At 36.2% G+C, this 22,645-nt stretch overlaps 1 protein-coding gene and 1 long non-coding RNA gene across 2 annotated transcripts; both read left to right on the top strand.

The window, feature by feature from the left end:
* Positions 1 to 78: 78 nt before the first annotated feature.
* Positions 79 to 13,870, top strand: LOC113070583 (CD276 antigen homolog). Its single transcript, XM_026243980.1, has 4 exons — positions 79 to 235; positions 11,281 to 11,321; positions 11,444 to 11,770; positions 12,353 to 13,870. Exons 1-4 carry the CDS (start codon positions 225 to 227, stop codon positions 12,484 to 12,486), a joined length of 513 nt encoding a protein of 170 aa, XP_026099765.1. The 5' UTR covers positions 79 to 224; the 3' UTR covers positions 12,487 to 13,870.
* A 2,020-nt stretch (positions 13,871 to 15,890) lies between these two features.
* On the top strand, positions 15,891 to 22,645 carry LOC113070584 (uncharacterized). The gene is made up of 5 exons (XR_003279945.1): positions 15,891 to 19,273; positions 19,406 to 19,497; positions 19,679 to 19,795; positions 20,634 to 20,728; positions 21,308 to 22,645. It is a non-coding gene; the product is annotated as an uncharacterized LOC113070584 (long non-coding RNA).

A 22,645-nucleotide genomic window follows, 5' to 3' on the forward strand; every position in this document is an offset into this window, starting at 1 on the left:
GTCCGCGGATTTTGGCTACTTTAACACTTGGCTACTTTAACACTTTAACACCCCAGAAACGGCATAGGGCGGGGTTTGTTGCGAAATCTGGCAACCCTCGACACGCTCAGAGGCCTCTGCACCACAAGAACGCAACATCACGTACATACTCTTAACCGACATTTGGAGAAACGAGAAAAAGAAGTAGGAACGAGAAGAAATATTAACCGCAGATATTGTCGAAGATGATAATAAGGTAGGCCATGTATGTTTACAAGTAAACAAATTCCACATGACCAGCGGGGACACCCCATGCTCCGTTTGGAATAGGACACTGAGAAGTGTGTTCATCCTTGGCCTCAAAAAACGAAAGTTCTCTGAACGAGTTTATGGAAATTGTACTCCTCGAGGTTCGTGTACGTTTTGACCCTTTTATTTATGCTTCGTAAATAACGAGAAAGAATTTCTTTATTGACAAAACCGAAAGCAATATTTCAGCTCGATATATCTTTTATTTTTATGGTTAACATATAGGTTAGCTTTCTGATGATGGCCGAAGCGTTACTTTTTTCTTTTCTTTTTTACCCTTTACATCTCAATTTAATGATGATTCGCAAAGGTTTCGATATCTGTTTCAATCCAGTGAGCGCGTAGCAAACTGCTGAAATCAGCTGGCAGCTGCTGCTTCTTCCTGTTTTTATAATAGCAGGAGGCAACATTTAAGGTGCATATCCGAGAGAGAGGGGTAGAGGGGAAAATCTGACCCTCTGAAATCACAAGCTCTGGTTCAACCTCTGAGTTGATAGAGAACATTTATAAAGAGCTTTGTGAGCTTCTGTACCATGAAGCTGGATTGGCTGGCTGGCCCGGGGCCTGTACCATGATGGTAGCTGAACAAATTCAGAGTCACAGGATTAGTTTTGAGTTGACAAAACCAAAAATTTCAACCTGGTTTAGATCTGGGGCATGTACCATGATGATAGCAGAACAAATTCAGAGTTACAGGATTCGTTTTGAGTTAACAAAACCAAACCTCTCCAGTCCGGCTTTGTTTGTACCATGATGCTGTTCATCAACTTTCTTTGTCAACTCAGGCTTTGATCCTGAGTTTGTGGACCACATGAATGTGTGACATCACTGACGAACAGCCAATCACGAGCCTTGCAACACAAAGCATGTTTGCTTTACTTCTCGCGAGAGACCCAGCGAGATTTAAAACTAAAGGGGTTAAAGGTTTAGCTAAAGGTTGAGAGATTGAAGAATATGACAAATTTAAATGTCATATGAAAAATGAAGGACACACAAAATCAATTATCTTGCTCTATCAGTGCAGTGACAAGTGAAACTTGTTAAGTTCGGTGTTTGCTTGTGTGTAATAGATAAATAGTAATATGAATTATAATAATTATATAAATCTTTTTTTTTTTTTTTTTTTGCATTAGTGACCTTTAATTTGGAGCAAGATAAACTGGGGGAGTGACTTTTTTGTCAGACATGTGTCACTTCTCTCACATCTGATTGGCCCAGCTTCAGTTTGAGATTTCTAACCAGAACATGACCTGGAGCAGATAAGCCGTGGACTGTAAGTTACCATGGCAATTAATTTTCTAAAAGCCAAGCCATTTACATTGTACCTAAAACCCAGTATTGGTGGAAACTAGAGATCGACCGATATGGGTTTTTCTATAGCCGATGCTGATGTTTAGAGGTCAGGGTCAGCCGATGGCCGATATGTGCTGCCGATTTTTAGGGACGATATCTTGGATTTTTCCCCTTGATTTGCGTGCTAAAATGTCGCACTAATAATAAGTGGATGCACAACTAATTTTTAATCTAAATCATTTATTGAGCATTGACTTGAACCATCTCACGAATCTTAATTTAGTGCACTGCATGGTATTAAAATAAAAAAATGTATCCAAAGTTAACCAAACAAATCAATAAACTGACCAAGTATTAAATATATAAAACATATATATAAATATATAAATAGTCAAACATTTACATAAAAGTTTTAGAGCATTTACATTTATCAAGTAGATTTTTTTCAAGTTTGTTGGAACATAAATGTAAACTTAAATATACATTTAAATAAATACAATTTTAGAAATAAAAATCAAATAAACTGAAAAATATAAAAAAATAAATATATAAAAAAATAAATAACAGTAGTGCTGCAAACACACTAGCAACTAGCAACATTTGTGTTTGGTATAAATGACACAGAACATCTAAAGTTCATTCTAATTTCAAACTTACATCGCAGTCTGTTCATTATTAAAATAAAGTTTAACATTCAGATACATTGCCAATATGGAAACATTTGGATATGTGCAGAACGAGACGTGAGCAATAACCTCCAAATACATCTAGTCAAACCCACGCTCGCCCTCGTATGGATCGGATCGCTTTTTGGATCAAAAAAAAAAAAAGGGTTTCTTCTTTTTAACATAACAGCCGGACTTCTCATCTCCCAGTCTGCTGTGATGAAGTGAGCAGTTATCATCACAGAGCTCTCCGTCCCCCTGGACGTCCACCTGTCTGTCGTGAGCGCAGCAGAGGATGCTTGGGATAGTTCATCCACAACTTTTTTCTTCTCCTGTTCATAAAGATCTGGCACAATCTTTTCACTGAAGTCGGTGCGCGATGGGATGTCGTAATGTGGCTTTACGCACCGTCATGGTTTTACACTCTAACCTCTTTCCTTCATCATTATATCTGACAGGGAAGCCAAAATGCGTGGGGCGTTCAAGCTCCTCCGCTCGGCTTTATCACTGAGTGTGGACTGAACATGGGCAACTTTTTTTTTTTTCTTTTTCATAAATCAATCCGCTGGTCACATGTGTGCTGAACCGAAGATATTGATCCGAACGGATCACGGATCAATGATGATCCGTTGCACCACTACTATAGTGTCATTTGAAAACATTGCAGTTGCTTTACAACTGCAATACAACAACGAGCACCACGAAAAAATTTAAAGAGGCGCATTCAGCGGTCTCCTTGACGGGAGACAGTCAACAAAGTAAAATGATCTCCAACGTATGGCGCGCTCTCTTCATTTCATCAGATGATCATAATCACATTTATTCATTTTACAGTCCTGCTACTAGCATTTTATTCACAATAAAACCCCTTTAATTCAGGTGAGAAAGCTTTTTTTCCAAGTGGCTTTTGCACATAATAATAATACCGCTGCAGACACATTTTGCAGCATTAAGGTTATCACTTGATCGTTAATTTAAACGACGATCGATCATGGAAATCTCAAATATTGACATCCGTAAATATAAATATAAACTGGTTATTGTCTGCATCAAACCATGCTTCCAAACAAATGTAATTCACCGTTCTGGGCAGCTCCAGGACAGCTGTCTCTCCGATCGCGGTGCTGTCTGTGAGCGGGGCGGAGTAACGGAGCCCTCAATCACGCTGCAGTGTTTGTTAGAGCTGCCAACTTCTCCACTCCATTTACAGAGTGAGATTTTCTGACTTCCTTTATCTCCCAGGTCTGTTGTTGAATCTTCCAAAAGTTGCAGCAGCAGCACTTTCCACGGCGCCAATAACACGGGGCTGCCCGCCGACGTGCCTGACTTTAAATCGGCGCTACTGAACACGGATATCAGCCCGATGCCGATATATAAAAAAATGACAAATATCGGCCCGATATATCGGTCGACCTCTAGTGCAAACTATCCCAAAAACTTAACTGGCTAGTCAGCTAAACCACTTCATGGTACAGGCCCCAGGTAAGTTTCAAGTTAGTTTGCACCAATCCTAGGTTGTAGGTACCATGTAAGTGGCTCGGCTATTAGCAGCGTTTATTGCCATAGTAACTTAAATTCCATGGCTAACCTGCTCCGGGGCAGGTTATGTTTTCGGTTAGAGATCTCAAACTGAAGCTGGACAAATCAGATGTGAGAGAAGTGACACATGTCTGACACAGTCACTCCAGTTTATCTTCCTCCAAATGAAAGGTCACTAATGCTAAAAAAAAAAAAAAAAAAAGAAAAAAATAGATGAAGTCTGGCTTTAATGATAATTACCCAGTCATTTTATGATTTATATAATTATTATAATTCATATTATTATTTATCCATTACACACAAGCAAACAACTAACTTTACAAGTTTCACTTGTCACTGCACTGATAGAGTAAGATAATTTATTTCATTTGTCCTCCTTCATGTTTCATGTTTGCACTGCAGCGTTAGCATTACTTTGAAAGAAAAGATGTATTCAGTGACAGAAGACCTGATTTTGAAGTGGCTATATAGCCCATGGAAAGGCGAATCAGCTCTTAGAAGTCTCACTAGTTTAACCAACTCCGAAACGGCAATAAGCACTGGTTCTAAACTAGCACCCAGTTCATTCTGGTGGAAAAGGGGTATTGATGGCCAAGGGGTAGCACTGGCCCTCACTGAAATCTCATTGGCCACCCCAGCAGCTTTGAGGCAAAACCTGCATGTCTAGTCATGGTTACGAAACATTTTTTTTTCATTTGAGTCAACTTTTTAAGTTTTTTTGTTGTTTGTTTTATTTAATGTGTACAGTTTCTCATGTTGTAACATCTAATTTAATTTCATTTAGGGTAAAAAATATGAATTTATACTCAACCTAAACATTAGGTTACAGGAATAAAATTACATTTAAAGTAGGGCTGTCAAAAATAGCGCATTAACGACGTTAATTAGTTGTTTGTTGTTAATTACGTCAAATTTTTTAACGCATTTCACGCATGCACAGTGTGACAAATTATTCAGGTCAGGAAAGTCTTGTCGATCTCTTAATTCTCAAGATAGTAAAAAACAGCAGCGAGCCGCAACGAAAACACAGAAGAAGCTTAAGGTTTTACCTCAGTTACTCTCAAATACATTCATGCCAAGCTCGATAAACAGAGATGACTTTGGTAGTTGATACGCTGGAGCTTCTTCCTGTTATAGCGTCCTGTGTTTCACACTGCGCATGCGCAGAACGCCTACATGCAATGCAGCGAAAATTAATCTGTTTGAAAATGCATATGCATTTTTACTTGGTTTTACTGGCACTTGAAGCCTTCAGAACGTGAAAATATCGATCCTAAAGTATTGTGGCAGAGCAAATGAACATATCCCAAAAACAAGAGTGCCCAGAGTGCTGCTAATGTGATGGTGGCACATGTTTGTGTTTTTGAGTTCATTCTTTCGAGTTTCTCTATGCATAATTTCATAGATATGTGGCTATATTTAACCACTGGTTCACCTAAAACTCTTACACTATCAGTACTTAAATGGCATGGTTTGATATAGTGCTCAGGTAAATTTGATCTAAGTAAATGTTAAACTTTTGAAATTCAGAAAAAAAGAACCACATATTGATGAATCAATAAATGAAAATTATGTATCTGTGTCCTGTTATTTATCTTTTGGTATGCATTTCAGAAAAAAAAAAAAATGGTTAGGATTCAGGTGTAATTGCAAATAGTGATTAATCATGATTAATCCACTGAAAATTTGGATTAATTTGATTAAAAATTTTAATCATTTGACAGCCCTAATTTAAAGGTTAGATCCGGTAGCTCCCATAACATTTGCAGGTCACCACTTCTTAATTGTGTACCATAAATTCAGTGTGTTCTTTCTTTCCCCTCACCGTGCTCATTTTGGTCACTTCAGGCAGTGCCCTAAACTGGCCCCCCATTTAAAGTGCTGTAGACACGTCCCTGCCTCCCTTTGGGTCAGAGTCCTGTGTTCTTTTTTCACATGACCACTTCCCGGATCAGTATTTTGTAATGTTTTATTATATTTAAGAGTTATCAAAGTGAATTTCCCCATCACACAGATAAAGATTAAAGCATTAGCAAACTCTTTGTTACCACATTGAGTATTATGGAAAAGAGCCATCATGACAGAAATTCACAAATGTATACATTAAGAAATAAATCTACAATTTAAGACCAGCAACTCATCACATAACTGCGGAAAAAAATAAAAAAAATATTAATTACTTGTTTAAAAGGAAGTTTGCGAATTGTGAAATATTTTTTGTATCCATCATGGGTGTCATGAAGTCACATCATGAATGACTCAGACGTGAAGATTCGAGAGATGAACTAATGATTTAATGTTTCCTGTACAAAACCATATGATGTTGTGCATGTGCGGACAACTCATGAATTTTAGTCTCGTACGTTGAAAGAAAATAGCTTTCGTGTTGCAGAATTGGATGGATTGTTCCAAACAAATCTGTGAGTAGCATATGGGCACATATTAAAGGTCCTATGACATGAAAATTTCACTTTCTGGGTTTTTTTCACATAAATATGAGTTCCCCTATCCTGTATATGGTCCCCAAGTTTCTAGAAATTTTAATCCGTGTAAATCGAGATTTTGCTATCTTTCTCTGCCTTTGAGAAAATGGAAGCTCAACTGGGCTGATCTTGAATCTCCTCCGTGTGACGTTATAAGGAGAAATGTTACCTCCCCTTTCTCTGCTTTACCCGCCCAAATATTTACATATAATTCAGTCGCAATGTCAGCACAGGCGTTACAAACAGACTTTTACGATATGGATTCGACAGCACCACCACAAACAGTGAGTAACAGTGTTCATTAATGCCTGATCTGTGATCAGTGATTTCTGATGTGTAGCTGATTATTCAAGTTCACACAGACTTTCTTTCTTAATCGTTTAATACTGTTAATACATCAGTGAATCAAGCCAGTGACTAAACGATCAACTTCACGTTGTTTCTTAGTAGTATGAAACAAATCTGTTATTTAAATTGTGATTTAACTACAAAGAGGGATCAAAGAACAGGCTGGCGTGCCCCTAGAACAGGTGTCCAGACATGCTGTTGTGTCAACAGATGCCTCTGCCACGGAATGGGGTGCCAGGTGCAATCGGGCATGCTGCATCAGGCTCCTGGATGGGACCCCGACTTCAGTGGCATGTCAATTGCCTTGAGTTGCTAGCAGTATGGCTTGCTCTGCACCACTTTAGGGCTTTGCTGAAGGACAAGCATGTACTGGTCCGTACGGACAACACTGCAACCGTAGCAGACATCAACTGTCCGGGTGGTCTACGCTCATGCCGCATTATCGCAACTCTCCTCTTGTGGAGTCAGAAGCATCTGAGGTCACTTCATGCCATTCACATTCTGGGCAGGCTCAATCGTGCAGCCGACGAGCTCTCACGGTTGCAGTCTTGCCCTGGTGGAATGGAGAATCCACCCCCAGTTGGTTCAGCTGATTTGGGATCACTTCGGAGACGCTCAGGTAGACCTGTTTGCCTCTCCAGAAAATTCCCACTGCCAGTTGTTTTACTCCCTGACCGAGGGTACCCTTGGCACGGACGCTCTGGCACACAGCTGGCCGCTGGTCCTGTGCAAGTATGCGTTTCCCCCATTGAGCCTTCTTGCACAGACATTGTGCAAGATCAGGGAGGATGAGGAGCAGGTTAAAGAGATGGGCCTTTGATGTAGATTTAAGCTCAAATAAAGAGTGTTTCTGCCTCCCAGACATCGTTAGGTAGGTTATTCCAGATTTTGGGTGTAGAATGTAGAAGTTGAAAAAGAAAAAGGATCTGCCGCCCACAGATTTTTTTTTTTTGTGTGTGTGTTTGTGGGGGGTGGGGGGGGGGATTATAAAATTAGGGCTGTGCAATTAATAATCGAAAATTTAAATCAAAATCAAAAAAAAAAAAAAAAATATATATATATAATGTATGTATGTATGTATGTATATATATATATATATATATATATATATATATATATATATATATATATATATATATGTATATATGTATATATATATGTATGTATATGTAATAATTTATTTATTTATTTAATTTTTTTTGTATTATTATTTTGCGATCCGAGTTACAATAATGCACTCTCGTTGCTGCTTCTGAACCGCGTACACATAACTTTCTGTATATGCACTGCAGATGGAGTACGTGTGACCCTTGAACAATAAATATATTGGGCAAAACATATAACACCTGAGGCACCGCTACAGTGAGCTCTATGACCAATGCATGGCAAAAAAAAAAACATTTTTCCATGTCTAGACATTTTGTTTGACATGTTTACTTAGTGATTATTTTGACTTATGTCTGTTCTAGAGACATTTGATAAAGCTCTCATTGGTTCTGTCACGATCATTAGATGAATTTCAGTAGAGGGCACTCCACTCAGGACCATTCCACCAGATGTCACTTGGACACTAGCACCTCTCATACTGTTGCACCACACCCGAACTACATTCCCCATGAGTCACTGCATCACAATCACCTTGCCACACCTGCACCTCATTCATCAGCCAATGTCCTTGCCACACCTGCACCTCATTAACACACACATAAAGCAGCACAATCACTCTCACTCACTGCGAAGTATTGTTTGGCCTGTCTGTAGTGATGGCAAAATGAGGCTTCCTGAACAACTGAGACCTCGCAGCCCATTGCTTCACCAAAAGGTTCATTACTCGAAGCTTCATTCATTTTTGCTCACTAGTGACACCTAGCGACTGTGCAAAGAAATCGCAGACCAATAAAAACATACTGAATCAATGACCTGAGCAGACATTTGTCCATTGCCTGGGTATCAAATAAAATATGTTTCTCTGTCTGTCTGAATTTACTTGTGCTGAGACAACTGTCACACACAGTTCATTCATTATTCATAAATTGTTTGGATAGTGACAGTAGTAACAACAAAAGTGAGACTGTGTTGAGTGTAGTTCTTATGGTGGAGGGAGTGTAATAACGCAAATTGCAACAGAAAAGTGTGGGGTGGGAAAGGTTAAGAATTGTTTCTGGTGTGTTTTGTGCATTAAACTGTTACTAGTTTTAGTGCAGTGTTGTGCTTATGGGACTATGGATTTAGAGGAACAAACTGCAACACTGCAGTTTGGGGTGAGTGAAGGAAGGATCACACATTTTTATTGAGGAACAGAATTTGTTCAAGTGTGTTGGGGCTTAGACAATTCCTCCTTTTGGACAGAACCTCTCCAGCCTTGGAAAAGGTCCTTTCGCATGGAACAGAGGATGCAGGGGAACATAAAAATGTCAGTGCCAGCTAGTATAAATGAATATACAGATGTTTATGTTGAGCCCAATATACTAGTGGATCCTCAGATCTTGTGAGATTCACTTTGGATGAATATATTGAATTGATTTGATTGATTAAGATTGTTAGTAGTCTGTGCATGCTCGTGCAGTGCTCTATAATGCCTGAGCATGGAGGAGGTGTTACTGTTGTATGTCAGCTCCTTTAGGCACAGCAAGCATTTCACCTAGAAACATAAATGAACAGACATGAAATATAATACAGCCTTATAGTGAGTATTGTTATTAGATCAAGACAGTAAAACAATAATAATACACATACCTTATTGTGACCAACCGTTAAAAAAAACTCCCAGACGGGAGGATTTCCTCTTTCTTGATGGCTTCATTACAAGGAAAAAGGAAGAGGTCACAAAAAGCAAACAAATCCAAAAGAGCAATCCAAATCAAAAAGCAGTCCAGTCCAAATCCAAAAAAACCAAAGCAATCCAAAAAATCTTATCTAATTAATATAACAATACTATAATATAACAACTTTAATTAATAATAAAAATATACTATAATTAATATAACCTAATATAATCTAATAATATACAGCCCTAACACATATATGACACAATAACGATGACGACACAACTATCTAACTCTGACTCGCTGATTCTACTACAACCGATTCATCTACTCCTAACAACACCCACAAGGTGGCGTGAGCTTCGATCCCCCTTTATCCGGAACCGACACTCCACACAAACCGAGGCCTCGTTTATCATCAGTCAAGTGATTTCCATGTCAACAACACAAGCCTCGAATCACGGCTTCATCTGGCACGCCCCTTTTTTCTTGACACAAGCTCTGACACCTCAGTTCAAATGTCACATCACTACTTGTCTGACATTTCCGAGCATTTTTCATAGTGTTTGTTCTCCCTGTGTATGATCTTGGATTGTTTAAACTGACTCTGATTCTCTGCTGCCTGCCCTGATCTCTGCTCATTACCGTTTATGATTCTGGATATCCCTAACATACCTGACGCCATTCCTGATTTCTGCCTGTATGACCATTCTCTTAATAACGTTTCTGCACATAGATCCGAACACCTCCCTGTTACAGGTTCTCTTTTGGAAATATGTTTAACATGTATACTGAATGCATTTATGACTAAAGCATGTCTGTGTGTGTCAAAATCGTGATTAATCGCAAAATTAATAAAAAAATTGTGATACGTTTTTTTTGTCCATATCGCACAGCCCTATATAAAATTGAGTTTTGAGAACGCAGCAGACATGGAGGACTATAGAGCAGTAAAAGTTTGTTCAAATTCTGAGGTGTTGAACCACTCAGGGCTTTATAAGTAATGAGCAAGATTTTTTAAATCTACACAACATTTAATAGAGAGCCAGTGCAGAACCGGTCTAATATGGTCATACTTCCTGGTTCTAGTAAGAACTAGTAAGAATAGCTGTTGCATTTTGGACTAGCTGGAGTTTGTTTATTAAGCGTGCAGAACAACCACCCAATAAAGGATTACAATAATCTAACCTTGAGGTCAGACTATTGTAATGCTTTATCAGGTGGTTGTTCTGATAAATATAATAAATACTGCTTGAAAAAAAAAAATGTTTTAATAACTTTAATTTTTATTTGTGGTAATCTAAAAGTAAAATGTGTTCCACCTGTACTCTGTCTACACTACTAATGATATAATATATGCACATTGCATTGTCATTGAGTATACAGTGTAATAGTTTAATTAAGCTTAGAAATAGCACTATAAATTCTTAATTCATTTGCAACAAACAATAAAATGTTGTGGCAAACGAATGAAGACTTTAGTAGGCTTCTAAGCTCAGAATTAGTTTTTAATCGCTGCATTATTTTAGTCATGTATAATTATCAAATAAGCTATGTTATAGCCTGACTAAAAGTTTTAAAAAAATGCTATAATAGTTATAATCAAGGAAATTGAACGTACCATCATGAAATGTGTAATGCCAAAATGAAAGAGAAACATTATCATAATTAAGACCAATCTGAACATGGAAGCATGTCAGTAATGCTGTCTCAGCGTGGTCTGGGCACGGTGGAGGTGGGGCTTAGGTAGATATTATCGGATATTGCAATATTTTTTAAGGTAATTATCAGTATATTTTTTTATTGTCCAGCCCTATATAGATGACAAACATAATTTTTTCAAGTAGCCTGTGTTTATCAAAAACCAGTAATAGCTTTGCTTTTGATCATTTTGTGCAGATGCTGTGTCATTTATTTACTTCTGCATCTAACAGGCAAAGGTTAGTATTCACAGACCTCAGTTAAGATATTTGGCACATGTTGATGTGTTTTATGTTTGGTTCAATTTCTTTGGTTTGGTGTAATGTTCTTCCTAAAATAAAGCTGTTACTCTTTCCCCCAGTGTCTCTGCAGGACTCTGCAAATACATTTGATCGTGTTGTTGGAGACTCGGTCACCTTGCCATGCATATATGTGAATCAACAGCCAAGTACTGATGTACTTTGGCGACTCAATGCAAGCATAAAAGTGTTAAATATTATAGATGGAAACCCCTCAACAGAAAAGCAGGATGGAATATTCAGGAATAGAATAGAAAGTTTTCCCTCAGAGTATGCAAAGGGAAACTACTCGATTAAACTGAAAGATCTGAATTTCAATCATGCAGGAATCTACACTTGTTTTTTACAAATGCCAAACGAGGAAAAGATGATTCAGCTTTTTATAAAAGGTACACGGTTTGATAAATGATGATTTTAAATTGCACACCACAGTAATATCAGTATTTTTTTATCTATACAACACTGATAAATTTACAGAGTTGCTACAAAGTGTGCAAGACTCGTTCTGAAAGTTGAAGCCAAAACATTTCGATCGCCCACCTGGTGGCTGGCTGCAGTATAGGTCATCAACCCCACTCACTCAGTGTAAATGACTGGGACATGAAACTAAATAATCAAATTATACTTCAAATAAAGTTTTGCTTGGTCGTTCATGCCAAACTAGTGTACGTTCAAGTGTTTGTTTTTCTAATAAGTTTCCTTTTAATTAGTTATTTGTTGCTATAAAATCATGATGTGGTGTCATGATTGTGGTATTGCAATTGATTCTGCAGGAGTTTGTGTGGGACTTTAATACCACAGGTCCAACTCACAACCACCACACCACAGTCTCAGGCTCCAAATTAATCACTACTGAGCAGACTCGGCAATGTTGAGATGTTTTGGCTTCACATTTCTTTAGTGGAAGGAAGTAAAGACATGTTTTCCATTTTTTTTAACAATCTATGCTGTCTACATTTTTTTTCTTACAGAAAAGCCTGATAAGCCAACAGAAAAGCCTGAAAAACCAACTGAAAGACAAAACAACTCATGTATGGAAACAGAGTCACAGAAGATTTTGGCTTTACTAACTACTCTACTGGGACTTACTCTGCACCTTATCTGAGATTTGCTTCCAAATGCTTGTTACACTTGGTAGTATTTAGAGATAGTGACTAGCTGGGTTTGCTGTTGACTCTTAATGCTGCATGGTTTTTGGTATTCAACGATATTTTTAAACTTTCAAAAATAGACATCCTTAATATCTAATAACTTAATTCTACTCTGTTGTTCTGTTGTCAGTATTTTTTTTTCTGGACACAGCTCTGTTCACATGCTGTTTAGTAGCGGCTTTTGGTATCAGGGCATTTTTATGATTATGAGTACAGGAGCGCAGTATCAGGTATCGGTGCATCCCTGTTCATCAATGTATATCAATCAATACAGTGTATGTGTATATATATATATATATATATATATATATATATATATTAGTATTTTTTTTTATCTTATTGGAATCAAAACATTCGATTAAAAAGCAGAATCGTAATTGATAAAATTCAAACAATACCCAACCCTAAATTGTAAACCATAAACCCTATAACTAGGGGCCAAGAACCACTATTGTATCTTTTAGTTATGAACCAGCTATTGTATCTATAGGAGTTCCAACCTTAACTAGGGATGGCTCTCTATCACTATTTCATGTCCAAAACCAATACTACAGCTTTGAGTATCTATCAATACATTTGATGTCGTTAATACTTTTTCATTGGAGTCATCTACTCATGTAGTTTTACCAAACTTGAAACGTTGGATCCCCACCACAACTGTGTCATATCATTTTCTTTTTCCTCAGTGTTTTTGCTGTTAATGTGCTTTGCCCTTTAACCACTACTTCCATCTATATTTTATACTGAATTTGCTGTTACATTGTTTTGGTTTGCTTGTTTTGTCTTTGTAACCAGTTTAATGTTAAATTAGCTAATTCAGTACAACATAGTTATAATACAAGCGATTCATTGCTGAGAAAAATGCACTTGCTGTACCTGCACTGAATGACGTGCACATAAACCACATGCACGGAAAGCAGCCTTTCAGACACAATCAAGAATTCAGTGCTCTTTAACAGCTTTTGGCATTTTAGTGGTCATATATAGGCCTATACAATACAGCTGCACTATATATTTATTTGGGGGTAGAAAAAAAAGTAAACATATTTCAAAGAGCTAAATCACAGGCAGAGATGGGCATAAATACATGGAAATGTATTTAAAATACAAATACAAAATACTGTGTGGAAAAATGTATTTAAATACAAATACACTATTTTGTATTTTGAAAATACACAAAATGCATGTGAAATTGAAGATTCAGTGCAGGTATCCCTATTAGGCTGAAATCTATCTGGGCCTATTCTGAATGCCAAAAAGCATTTAGATGTGTGCAACTGCTTAGAAACTTTCGTTTTAATTTTATATACCTCTTTCCTTCCCCTGCAGTGTAAGAAATAAAAAACGACAGAAAACTACAAAAACTAACTTTTATTATGTTTTATCAACATCATTAAAAGCCAATGTGACACACTGGCGTTCCAATCAGTTCTGTTTGTTTCACAATCTTAAAGTATCTGCCATCCAATATTGCTGACCTAACCCGCCCAGTTGTGAACTAGTTGATGGAATTTCGATGTATGATATGACCAAAATCGTAATTTTACTTTACAGTAACAATATATGGCATGGTTTCACAATTATGAATATCAGTTTTGATACCACGGCAAAAACTGAATTTCAAACTCTTTTTATGCTTTTTAGTAAGTAGTGTAGTAACTTTTATATTTGTTTAATGTAAAGTTTATTTGTTTCTATATACATAATTAGAAAACATAAAGTTTATCTAAAATATATATTTTTTTAAATTAGGAATCATTTGGCACAATTTTTTTGTGAACAACAAAACTAAAAGTGTGGTGTATCTTTCATCATTGTCCTCACAAATGCACACAATCACTACACTAAACTGATGTAGACAGACAATGATTAACCTAATTATTTCATCTCTACTTAAACATTTGCATAGATGAGTAAACACAATCAACATTTGGAAATGTGTCCAGTTACATTTTCTTAAAGCACCATGTTTGTATAATTTAAAATGATTACATTTACAAAATGAGCCTGCATAGCAGAAATAATGAATAAAGTAATGGTAGGTGTTTAATACAATCGTTAATTTAAATAAAATGATTAATGAATTAAAAAACATATAAAACACAGTATTGTTCAATTTAGTGTTATACATATGTTATCATATTAATATGTTTTGTTCTAATGTCACAAGTCACAATTTCAAGTTTACTGGTTTTAACTTGATTATTTGGTTAGGGTTTAAGAAGTGTACTAAAAAACTTTTTCACATGTCGTCAAAATGACCCACAACCTAATCAGTTCACATGTGTAGAAATCCATTTATTCACAAACTTCTCACGAGACGAGTGTTTGACATAGACTGTATAAGAGATGTTTGACAAATTATTCAGCAAACTAGTTCCTCTCATCGCTGCTTTTTCGTGGTTTGGAGAACAATTAGTCAGAGTCGCCTTCTGTCGTTTCACAGAATTATACAACGGAGAGCACGTAAAGCATAAAAGCCTTGTAGGTTTACTGAGGAGCCCATGCAGTAAGCAGGTTCATGGCGTAGAGCCATGCGAATTACGAAAGTATAAACAAGGCTTCAACTGCACAAAGCTAAAGAGAAAGCGGAGAGTTAAGAAAAAGTTCCATCGATTCACAATTTATACCATCGCTACGCATCTACGATATTGTCATATGATATCACCCATCCCAGCAGTAACGTTAATGATTCAAACACATTTGACAAGCTACTTTAATCAACAAGTAGCACATCCTCACTTTATTCCAGAAAAGTTGCCGATCCAAGGCTGGGTTGTACAGCTGCAGCTCACGTGGATGAATGTTTGGGGGGGGGGGGGGGGGGGCGTGTCTGGTCTGAACTTGTTGATGCATGAAAACCAGGCGGCAAGGAAGTCGACCAGAAGTTGAAGTCGGGCACGTGCCATCTTGTAGCAGAACTTCACTTGCGTTAGCATTCCCATTGACTCCCATTCATTTTGGCATCATTTTGACAGCGAATAACTTTACATCTGAGGCGTTTAAAGACTCCGTTTGTCCATTATTTATTTCTAAAGATACACGACAATGTATAAAGGACTCTATTACCTTCTATGTTACATTTATGGCCCCGTAGAAACAGTTTTTGTAAAAATAGGCTAACGAATGCGTCATAACCACTCTCTGTCGCATTACTGTACAGACAGGTGGAGAAGCTCGCAGGCAATTAACTTAATATGGCGTTACATTTTAAAATACTATACAAAATAATTAATCAGAATACTTACTCCTGCTCACTCACGACAAAGATCTCCCCGCTCAAGCTCGCCGTCTCTGCAAGATTAACGATGGCAGTTTTCACGCACAGCTACTAGAAGATTTACATCTGTCAGACAGGTTGCTGATGTCATCAAGCTTTGTTTGAGTCTGCGCGTCAGAAACGGAAGTGCTAAAAAAAACGCTAAAAATGGGCTTCACTTGTCTCAATTGAGTTCCAATGGGGTCGCTGTGTCCATTTCTTTTACTGTCTATGATGAAAACAGCTCCCTGATAAAGAGGTTGACTGGCTCAAAGTATTTTGAGTATTTTGAAAATACAAAAATACTCGTCTTAAATGTATTTAAATACAAATTATATTTGATTTTTTCCAAAGGCTTTAAAATACAAAATAGTATTTTGTATTTCAAATCTGAAATACTGCCCATCCCTGATCACAGGTTATGCAGTGTCTTGTTTACATTTGAATTTTTTTTACATTTCTGTATTAGGGCTGCACAATTAATAGAATTTCTAATCGCAATTACAATTATGGATGGATGCTATAATTACATGATCATTCAAAGCAGCAATTAATCATTCAAATTCCACTTATGTTAAGCCGAGTTCAGACTGAACGATTTTATCCCTGATTTCGGCTCGCCAACAGTTTTTAAGAAATCGCCAACAAATGCCCGAAATCACAGGCAAATCGGTGCTCATTCACGCGAGCAAAATGAGCAAAGATGTGATCTGAGAGAATCGCAGACAAAATCCATACACAGTAAATGAAATGGACACAGCGACCCCATTGGATTCAATGGAGACAAGTGAAGTCAAATAGAAGCACGCACTTTCTGGGGGTCGTGAGTACTGCGCAGACTCAAACTGAGCTTGATGACGTAGGGGTCACGTGAGCAACCTGTCTGACAATTGTAAGTCTTCTAATAGCTGTGCCAAGAGAATCTGAATTATTTCCAATTCCTTGCTTTTTTGGACTCTATTACCTGCGAGCTTCTCCTCCTGTCCATATGGTAATTTCTCTACTGTGCGACAGAGAGTCACAGGTTATGACGCAATCGTTAGCCTACTTTTACAAAAACTGCTTCTATGGGACCACAACGTAAAATACGAGGTAATGGGGCCTTTTATACATTATCTTTAAACGCATCAGATGTAAAGTTATTCGCTGTTAAAGTGACGCCAAAATGAATGGGAGTCAATGGAATACTAACAGCAGGTGGGGGTCCGCTAGCCAATGGCGGAGCCCAGGGATGCTTGAAAACTAGATCTGTGATGAATGACAGCCAATGAGAGAGCAAGATACAGAGCTTCAGGGAGGAGTTATAGACCACAATATCCCTGCGTCTCCCCAACCATTTCATCCTCCATATTCTTCTTTTTTTTTCTTATTTTCACTGCAAATCAGCACACAGGCAATTTATATTGCAAGCTTCTGGCGGGCTGTTTAATAATAATCTAAGTCTCACGTGAGAACTCCGGTCTTGCACGTGTGATATCACGTTGTTTCCTTGTCACATCTCGCATGTGTTTGGTTGTGAAACGTAGTTTACGATTCTTCTTATTTTAAAGTCATGCAGTGTGTAACCTGTCGCCGATCCATTGTGCAGTGGGAACACAGCAGTGACTGAATGCTGGCCAAGATAGTCCTGCAGTGTGAAAAGAACAGTGACCCGACTACTTTTGAAAATTGTGCAGTCTGAGCTCGGCTTTATTCTACGATGTTGTTGTTTTTTTCCTTCTACATGTTATCTTAATGGGTTTTTCCATTTTTTTAATTTTAGTATATCATTATAATAATAACATTTACATTTATATTTTTACTTTTTTTATTATTATTTAAAGAAGAAACCAGTCCAATGTATATTTGAGATTTGAGGCTTAATACTATAGAAAAAATACTAAAGGTTTTCAATTAGAGTTTTTTTTAGCTCAAAAATACGGCACGCAGTTGCATCAAACAATGGTATAAACATCATGCAATGTAAATTGTGAAAATCATATAATTTCAAGGGAATAATCGACAATTATGACTTTTGTAATAATCGTGCAGCCCTATAATGTAGTACTTTGTACAAATAACTACTAACTCATATCATGAAGTGTATCACGAAGTATGTTGGTCATGTTGCCTATAAGTATTGAACAGACAAGCTATTTTATGTGTGTTTATTTTCTGTTATCTTCGAAGTGTTCGTTTTTTAACAATCTGCTAAAACATTAAAAACAGTGATTAAAAAATTATGCTCTGGTGTTCTCATTTCAGATCTGCACAAACTGATATATTTTAAGGTTAAATGAAAAAACTGTTATTGTTGCATGCATTTGGTGGGTTTTCTCACTGGTTACTTATCCTGCAGAAAATATGACTGGCAGCTGTATAGAGCCAACAAATATGAATTTCAGTCTCTGAAACCTTTTTTTGAGCACACAATAACTTAGGGAGTAGTTCTGTGTAGAGCTTGTTTTGATGAGTTGCCACTAACTCTTGCATTATTGTCAACATATGGTCATAATGTGATTCCATGCAAACTTTTGTCCCTTGGCACTTAATAGGACCACAAAAAGTGGGTGCTACAGAATGAAAACATGTTGTTGAAGGGTATGGGTAAAATTACTTTTATAGGATTTTGTCAATTATAAAAAGTTTTTAGAGGTGGAGCATGAAAAATTACAAACAACATTATTTATTACTTTTTGTGATAATATGTCTGGTATATTAGTAATATTATGTGTGAGGAACATCATTTTATGCTGTACTGTAATTACACATTCTAGACATGTTCTTTGGTAGCACCTGCTGGTGGGATCTCCAAATTGCAAATACACAGATTTTCTCACAACTCCTGATTTGAACATGTGGTCAGTGATATTGTGATTTTGACTAAAATATATACATAACTGCAAATTTCTACAAACCACTGCCATATTGTTCCATTCCAAAATTACTTGGTGTTTATCAGATCATTAAAATGTATGCAAAACAAAAGGCTTTTATGCCATCATTCATGTGACTTTGTTTGTTTTGAAGTTAAATGTAAAATATTGATAACTTTTTAAGTATATCTTTAAAATACAACTGACTCCAGCCTGCACCCATATGATGTCAATTTAGCTAGAAAAAGGGATGAATATGTAAAAGTGCTGTATGAGCATGTGTTGTTCTCTGACTTCCCCTCTGGTCTGTGTGGTCGAGTTTCATCTGAAGCTCAGTAGTGTTTCCGCTCACAGTATACGAGATGTTTGAATGAGCACAGTACAGAAGATATTCATCTGGATCAGACAATGAAGATTATACAGCTTCACTTCTGTGAGTATATCATGTCACATTTGATTAACTTATTTATTTGTTTTGTCAATTGTAATCTTAATTAACTGTGTTTTTCTTTCTCTCATAGTTCTGTTGATGTGTTCTCAAGCCACAGAGAGTTTAACAAACACTTCAGTAACTTTAGGAGCAGATGTGATTATAAACTGTGATCTTGATATAGAGGAGATTTACTGGTACAGACAGAAATCACCAGATCCTCCAGAGTTGATCTTACGCACTTATGATAGCACATATCAAAAACCTAAATATGAAAACATCTTCAAACTCAAATACTCAGTGAAAACTAACAGCAGTTTGTTCATCAGAAATATCAGCGCTGATGAATTAGGAGTTTATTATTGTGTCAAAACTAGTGAACCACTCAAATTCAGCAACGGCACCAAAATCTACATCAACGGTGAGTTATTTTAGCATTTCAGATCTATTTTAAATCCTTAAAATGGATTTGTGCTTTATAATAATAATAATAAAAGATTTGTGATTAATAATTTGACAGTTTCATTGCTTTGTTAAAGATTAAAATTGTTTAAAGAATAACTGAATTCATAATTAAATGAAAATATCTATACATTTTACAGATTCAGCTCATTGGAATCAGACAAAATTACATAATGCTCCACAACAGGAGATACCATGGAGAATCCTGACCATCACATCTGCTCTGTTCATTGTGCTTTTGATCACCGCTTTAATAGGTTTGTCATTTTTATTAATGTTGGGGTGAAGAAGTTAAATTTTTTTAATTTTTTTATTATTGTTTTTTGCATAAGCCTAGACATTCACTGAACAAGGATTTCAATTGTTATGGAGTAGGGAAGCTAAAAAAAAGTGTGCTTATGACATTGAGGCACCTGTGAGATCCCTTGCATTTTTTCCTGCAGAAAAAGCTTAAAATACACCATTATATTTGGTCATGCCGATAAGAATAGGCTACATCATTTGCTTTTATTATGCTTTTGTTTGAGTGCACAGTACACTGACAATAAAATGTTATGCGTTTGTAAAATATAGAAAATAAACATGATGCACTTTCTGCAAGAATCTGCTACTTGCCTCACAGACAATGAGAAATAAAAATAAAATAACATAACAAATTAAAATAAGTCTTAAGAAAGCTTGAAATGTCTACTATTAAACAAACTAATGCAAATAATAATGTAGTCAGTATGAAAAAGTGATTTTTTTCTGTTAAGGGTATGTCTGTGGCAGCCATTATATTAATCAATTGAATGTAGACTTTATTTACGCAATTGCATTGCATTATGCATGCGTAATGATGTGTAATAAAAGGTTTTTATTTCATTTTTTTGTTTTAAAATTACACTTATTTATTAATTATAAAAGGCTATATTATTATTATTATTATTATTATTTATTGTGTTATACTTTCTTTCTTTTTTTTTCTTTTTTTTTTTGATTTCAGAAAATAATGAGTATGGCGCTCTTTGCTTTCTTGGGGGTGCTGAAGCACCTGCCAGACCCTCCCCAGCATCTCCCATTGATACAATAATTCTTCATTTACTGTCATTTCAGGTTTGGGAAAGAGCTACCTCCAGTTAAGAAGATTAAAAAATGTATCAGAAAACCCTCAAAGTACCACAACAGCTCAATACTCAGATAGTTCACAGGTAAGACTAATTGTTTTTAACGAGCTTAATTAGAATTTTCAAATAATATATTCTAGATCTGATATTTAAATAATCTGAATTGTGTTGCACTAAAATATTCACACATGGCATGTTGTCTTGTTAGGTTTTCTGCAATACTGATTGGTCAGGTTGTGACATAATTTTATGTAATGATCACTAAAATGTATATATATATATATATATATATATATATATATATATATATATATATATATATATATATATATATATATATATATAGTAAGATAAAACTAACTACAACCTTTATTTTAACTTAAACTTATTTTATTTCAGCTAGTAGAAATATTATAGTTTTAACTAATTTCATCTAATAACTAACTAACTAGTCAGACAATCTTAAGTCATTTGTCAAATTACTATTCCATGTCCATATTTATTTGCTGAAGTTGTTCTGTGATTATTGCAAAATAAACCCATTCAGAATGAGACCCTGCTTAATGTCCGGTTCAGATCACCCTGTGAGTGTTTATTTTCTGGTCATTGCTGGCTGACTGAACATTATTCCTTACATTCATTGTTAATATCTTAATCTTTCAGTATGCTGTGGTTGATTTGCCCGTGCAATCCAGTGAAAACAGACTTTTCCAGGAGCAGAGCGTCTATTCTCTTCTACAGCCTACAAAAAGTGCTAAGTAATATACGTTATAAATAGAATTTAGATATAAAAATATCTAACTTTGTTTACCACTTCTGTACTTCTATTTGAACTAAATCTGTCAACAAGATTACTGGACTTAAAATCTGCTTATATAAATATTCAGTGCAACTGAAACTTGTGCCTGTATGAATGCAGACAGTAATAATCAGTTCTGAGGTGATTTGTCACATTATTTAAATTTTTAAAGTTCCACAAGAAAAATGTAATTAATTATTCGTACTGGTCGAAAATAAAATGAACGGACAATAGTGAACACTGGGGCTATTAGGCACAGAAGGCAGTGGTCACAGGAGATGTTTCTCAGTAATTATAAAGAATAAAGGTGTGTTTTTTGACTCGTGGTTTAACTGAGGTTGAGCTGTGCTCTCATCACAAGAGTATTCTGTATGGTTATTTTTGTTTGTTCATGTTTGCTGCTGTGTGAATTGTTATAAGCAGACGAGCAGTAGGTGAATGTAATGCTCTCGTCTGTTATGAAATGTTCCTGTTTTGAAAGTAGATCTTGCTTTTACAGCTCTTGCTTCAAACTAGCAGTGAGTTGCATGTAAACCACAGGGTAATGAGGTTTCTAGGAGCTGAAGCAGCTTCTCAGCCAGTTTCATGAACCATCATGCAATCAATAATCCTTAATCTTGAGCAATACAACACATCCGCTAGCAATTCTGAAGATAAAATTCATTCCTTGAATTGTTTTCAAATTCAGCTGAATTCATTCAGATTTTCGTGTATCATAAAGATTTCACATGAAGCTGGAAATCACAAGGAACAACTTTTAATGTTTGGACTAAAGAGATTTTTTGACTCTCTTATTAACAGTTTTTCATATTTTTATTTTATTTTCTTGTATGTGTTAAAAAGTCTAACTTCTGCACAGCTCTTCTCTGTGGTTAACATACAGCGTGGGTTTTTGCAAATGAACACAGTTTCCACAGTTTGGTCACTTGACTGACATAAGTGCATTTCTAGTAGACCAGATTAATTGTTTGTTTTTTGCAAATGAAAGTAAATCTGCAAGGCATAGACATACAATCATTTCAATGGCATGCACTGTGAAGGCTCTGGATAACATGCAATATATAAAAAAAAAATTTCTCTAGCTAAACTAATGTCTTGTTATCCAACAGTACAGTGCTCTAGACTCTACTTGGCTGTGCTCAACCCCTATGGGGTAGGTTTGTGTCTTGTTTCTGGACTTCAATAAAGCTTATTTAACTCTG

Source organism: Carassius auratus, unplaced genomic scaffold (genome assembly GCF_003368295.1).
Source record: "Carassius auratus strain Wakin unplaced genomic scaffold, ASM336829v1 scaf_tig00004584, whole genome shotgun sequence".
Taxonomy (NCBI): Eukaryota; Metazoa; Chordata; class Actinopteri; order Cypriniformes; family Cyprinidae; genus Carassius; species Carassius auratus.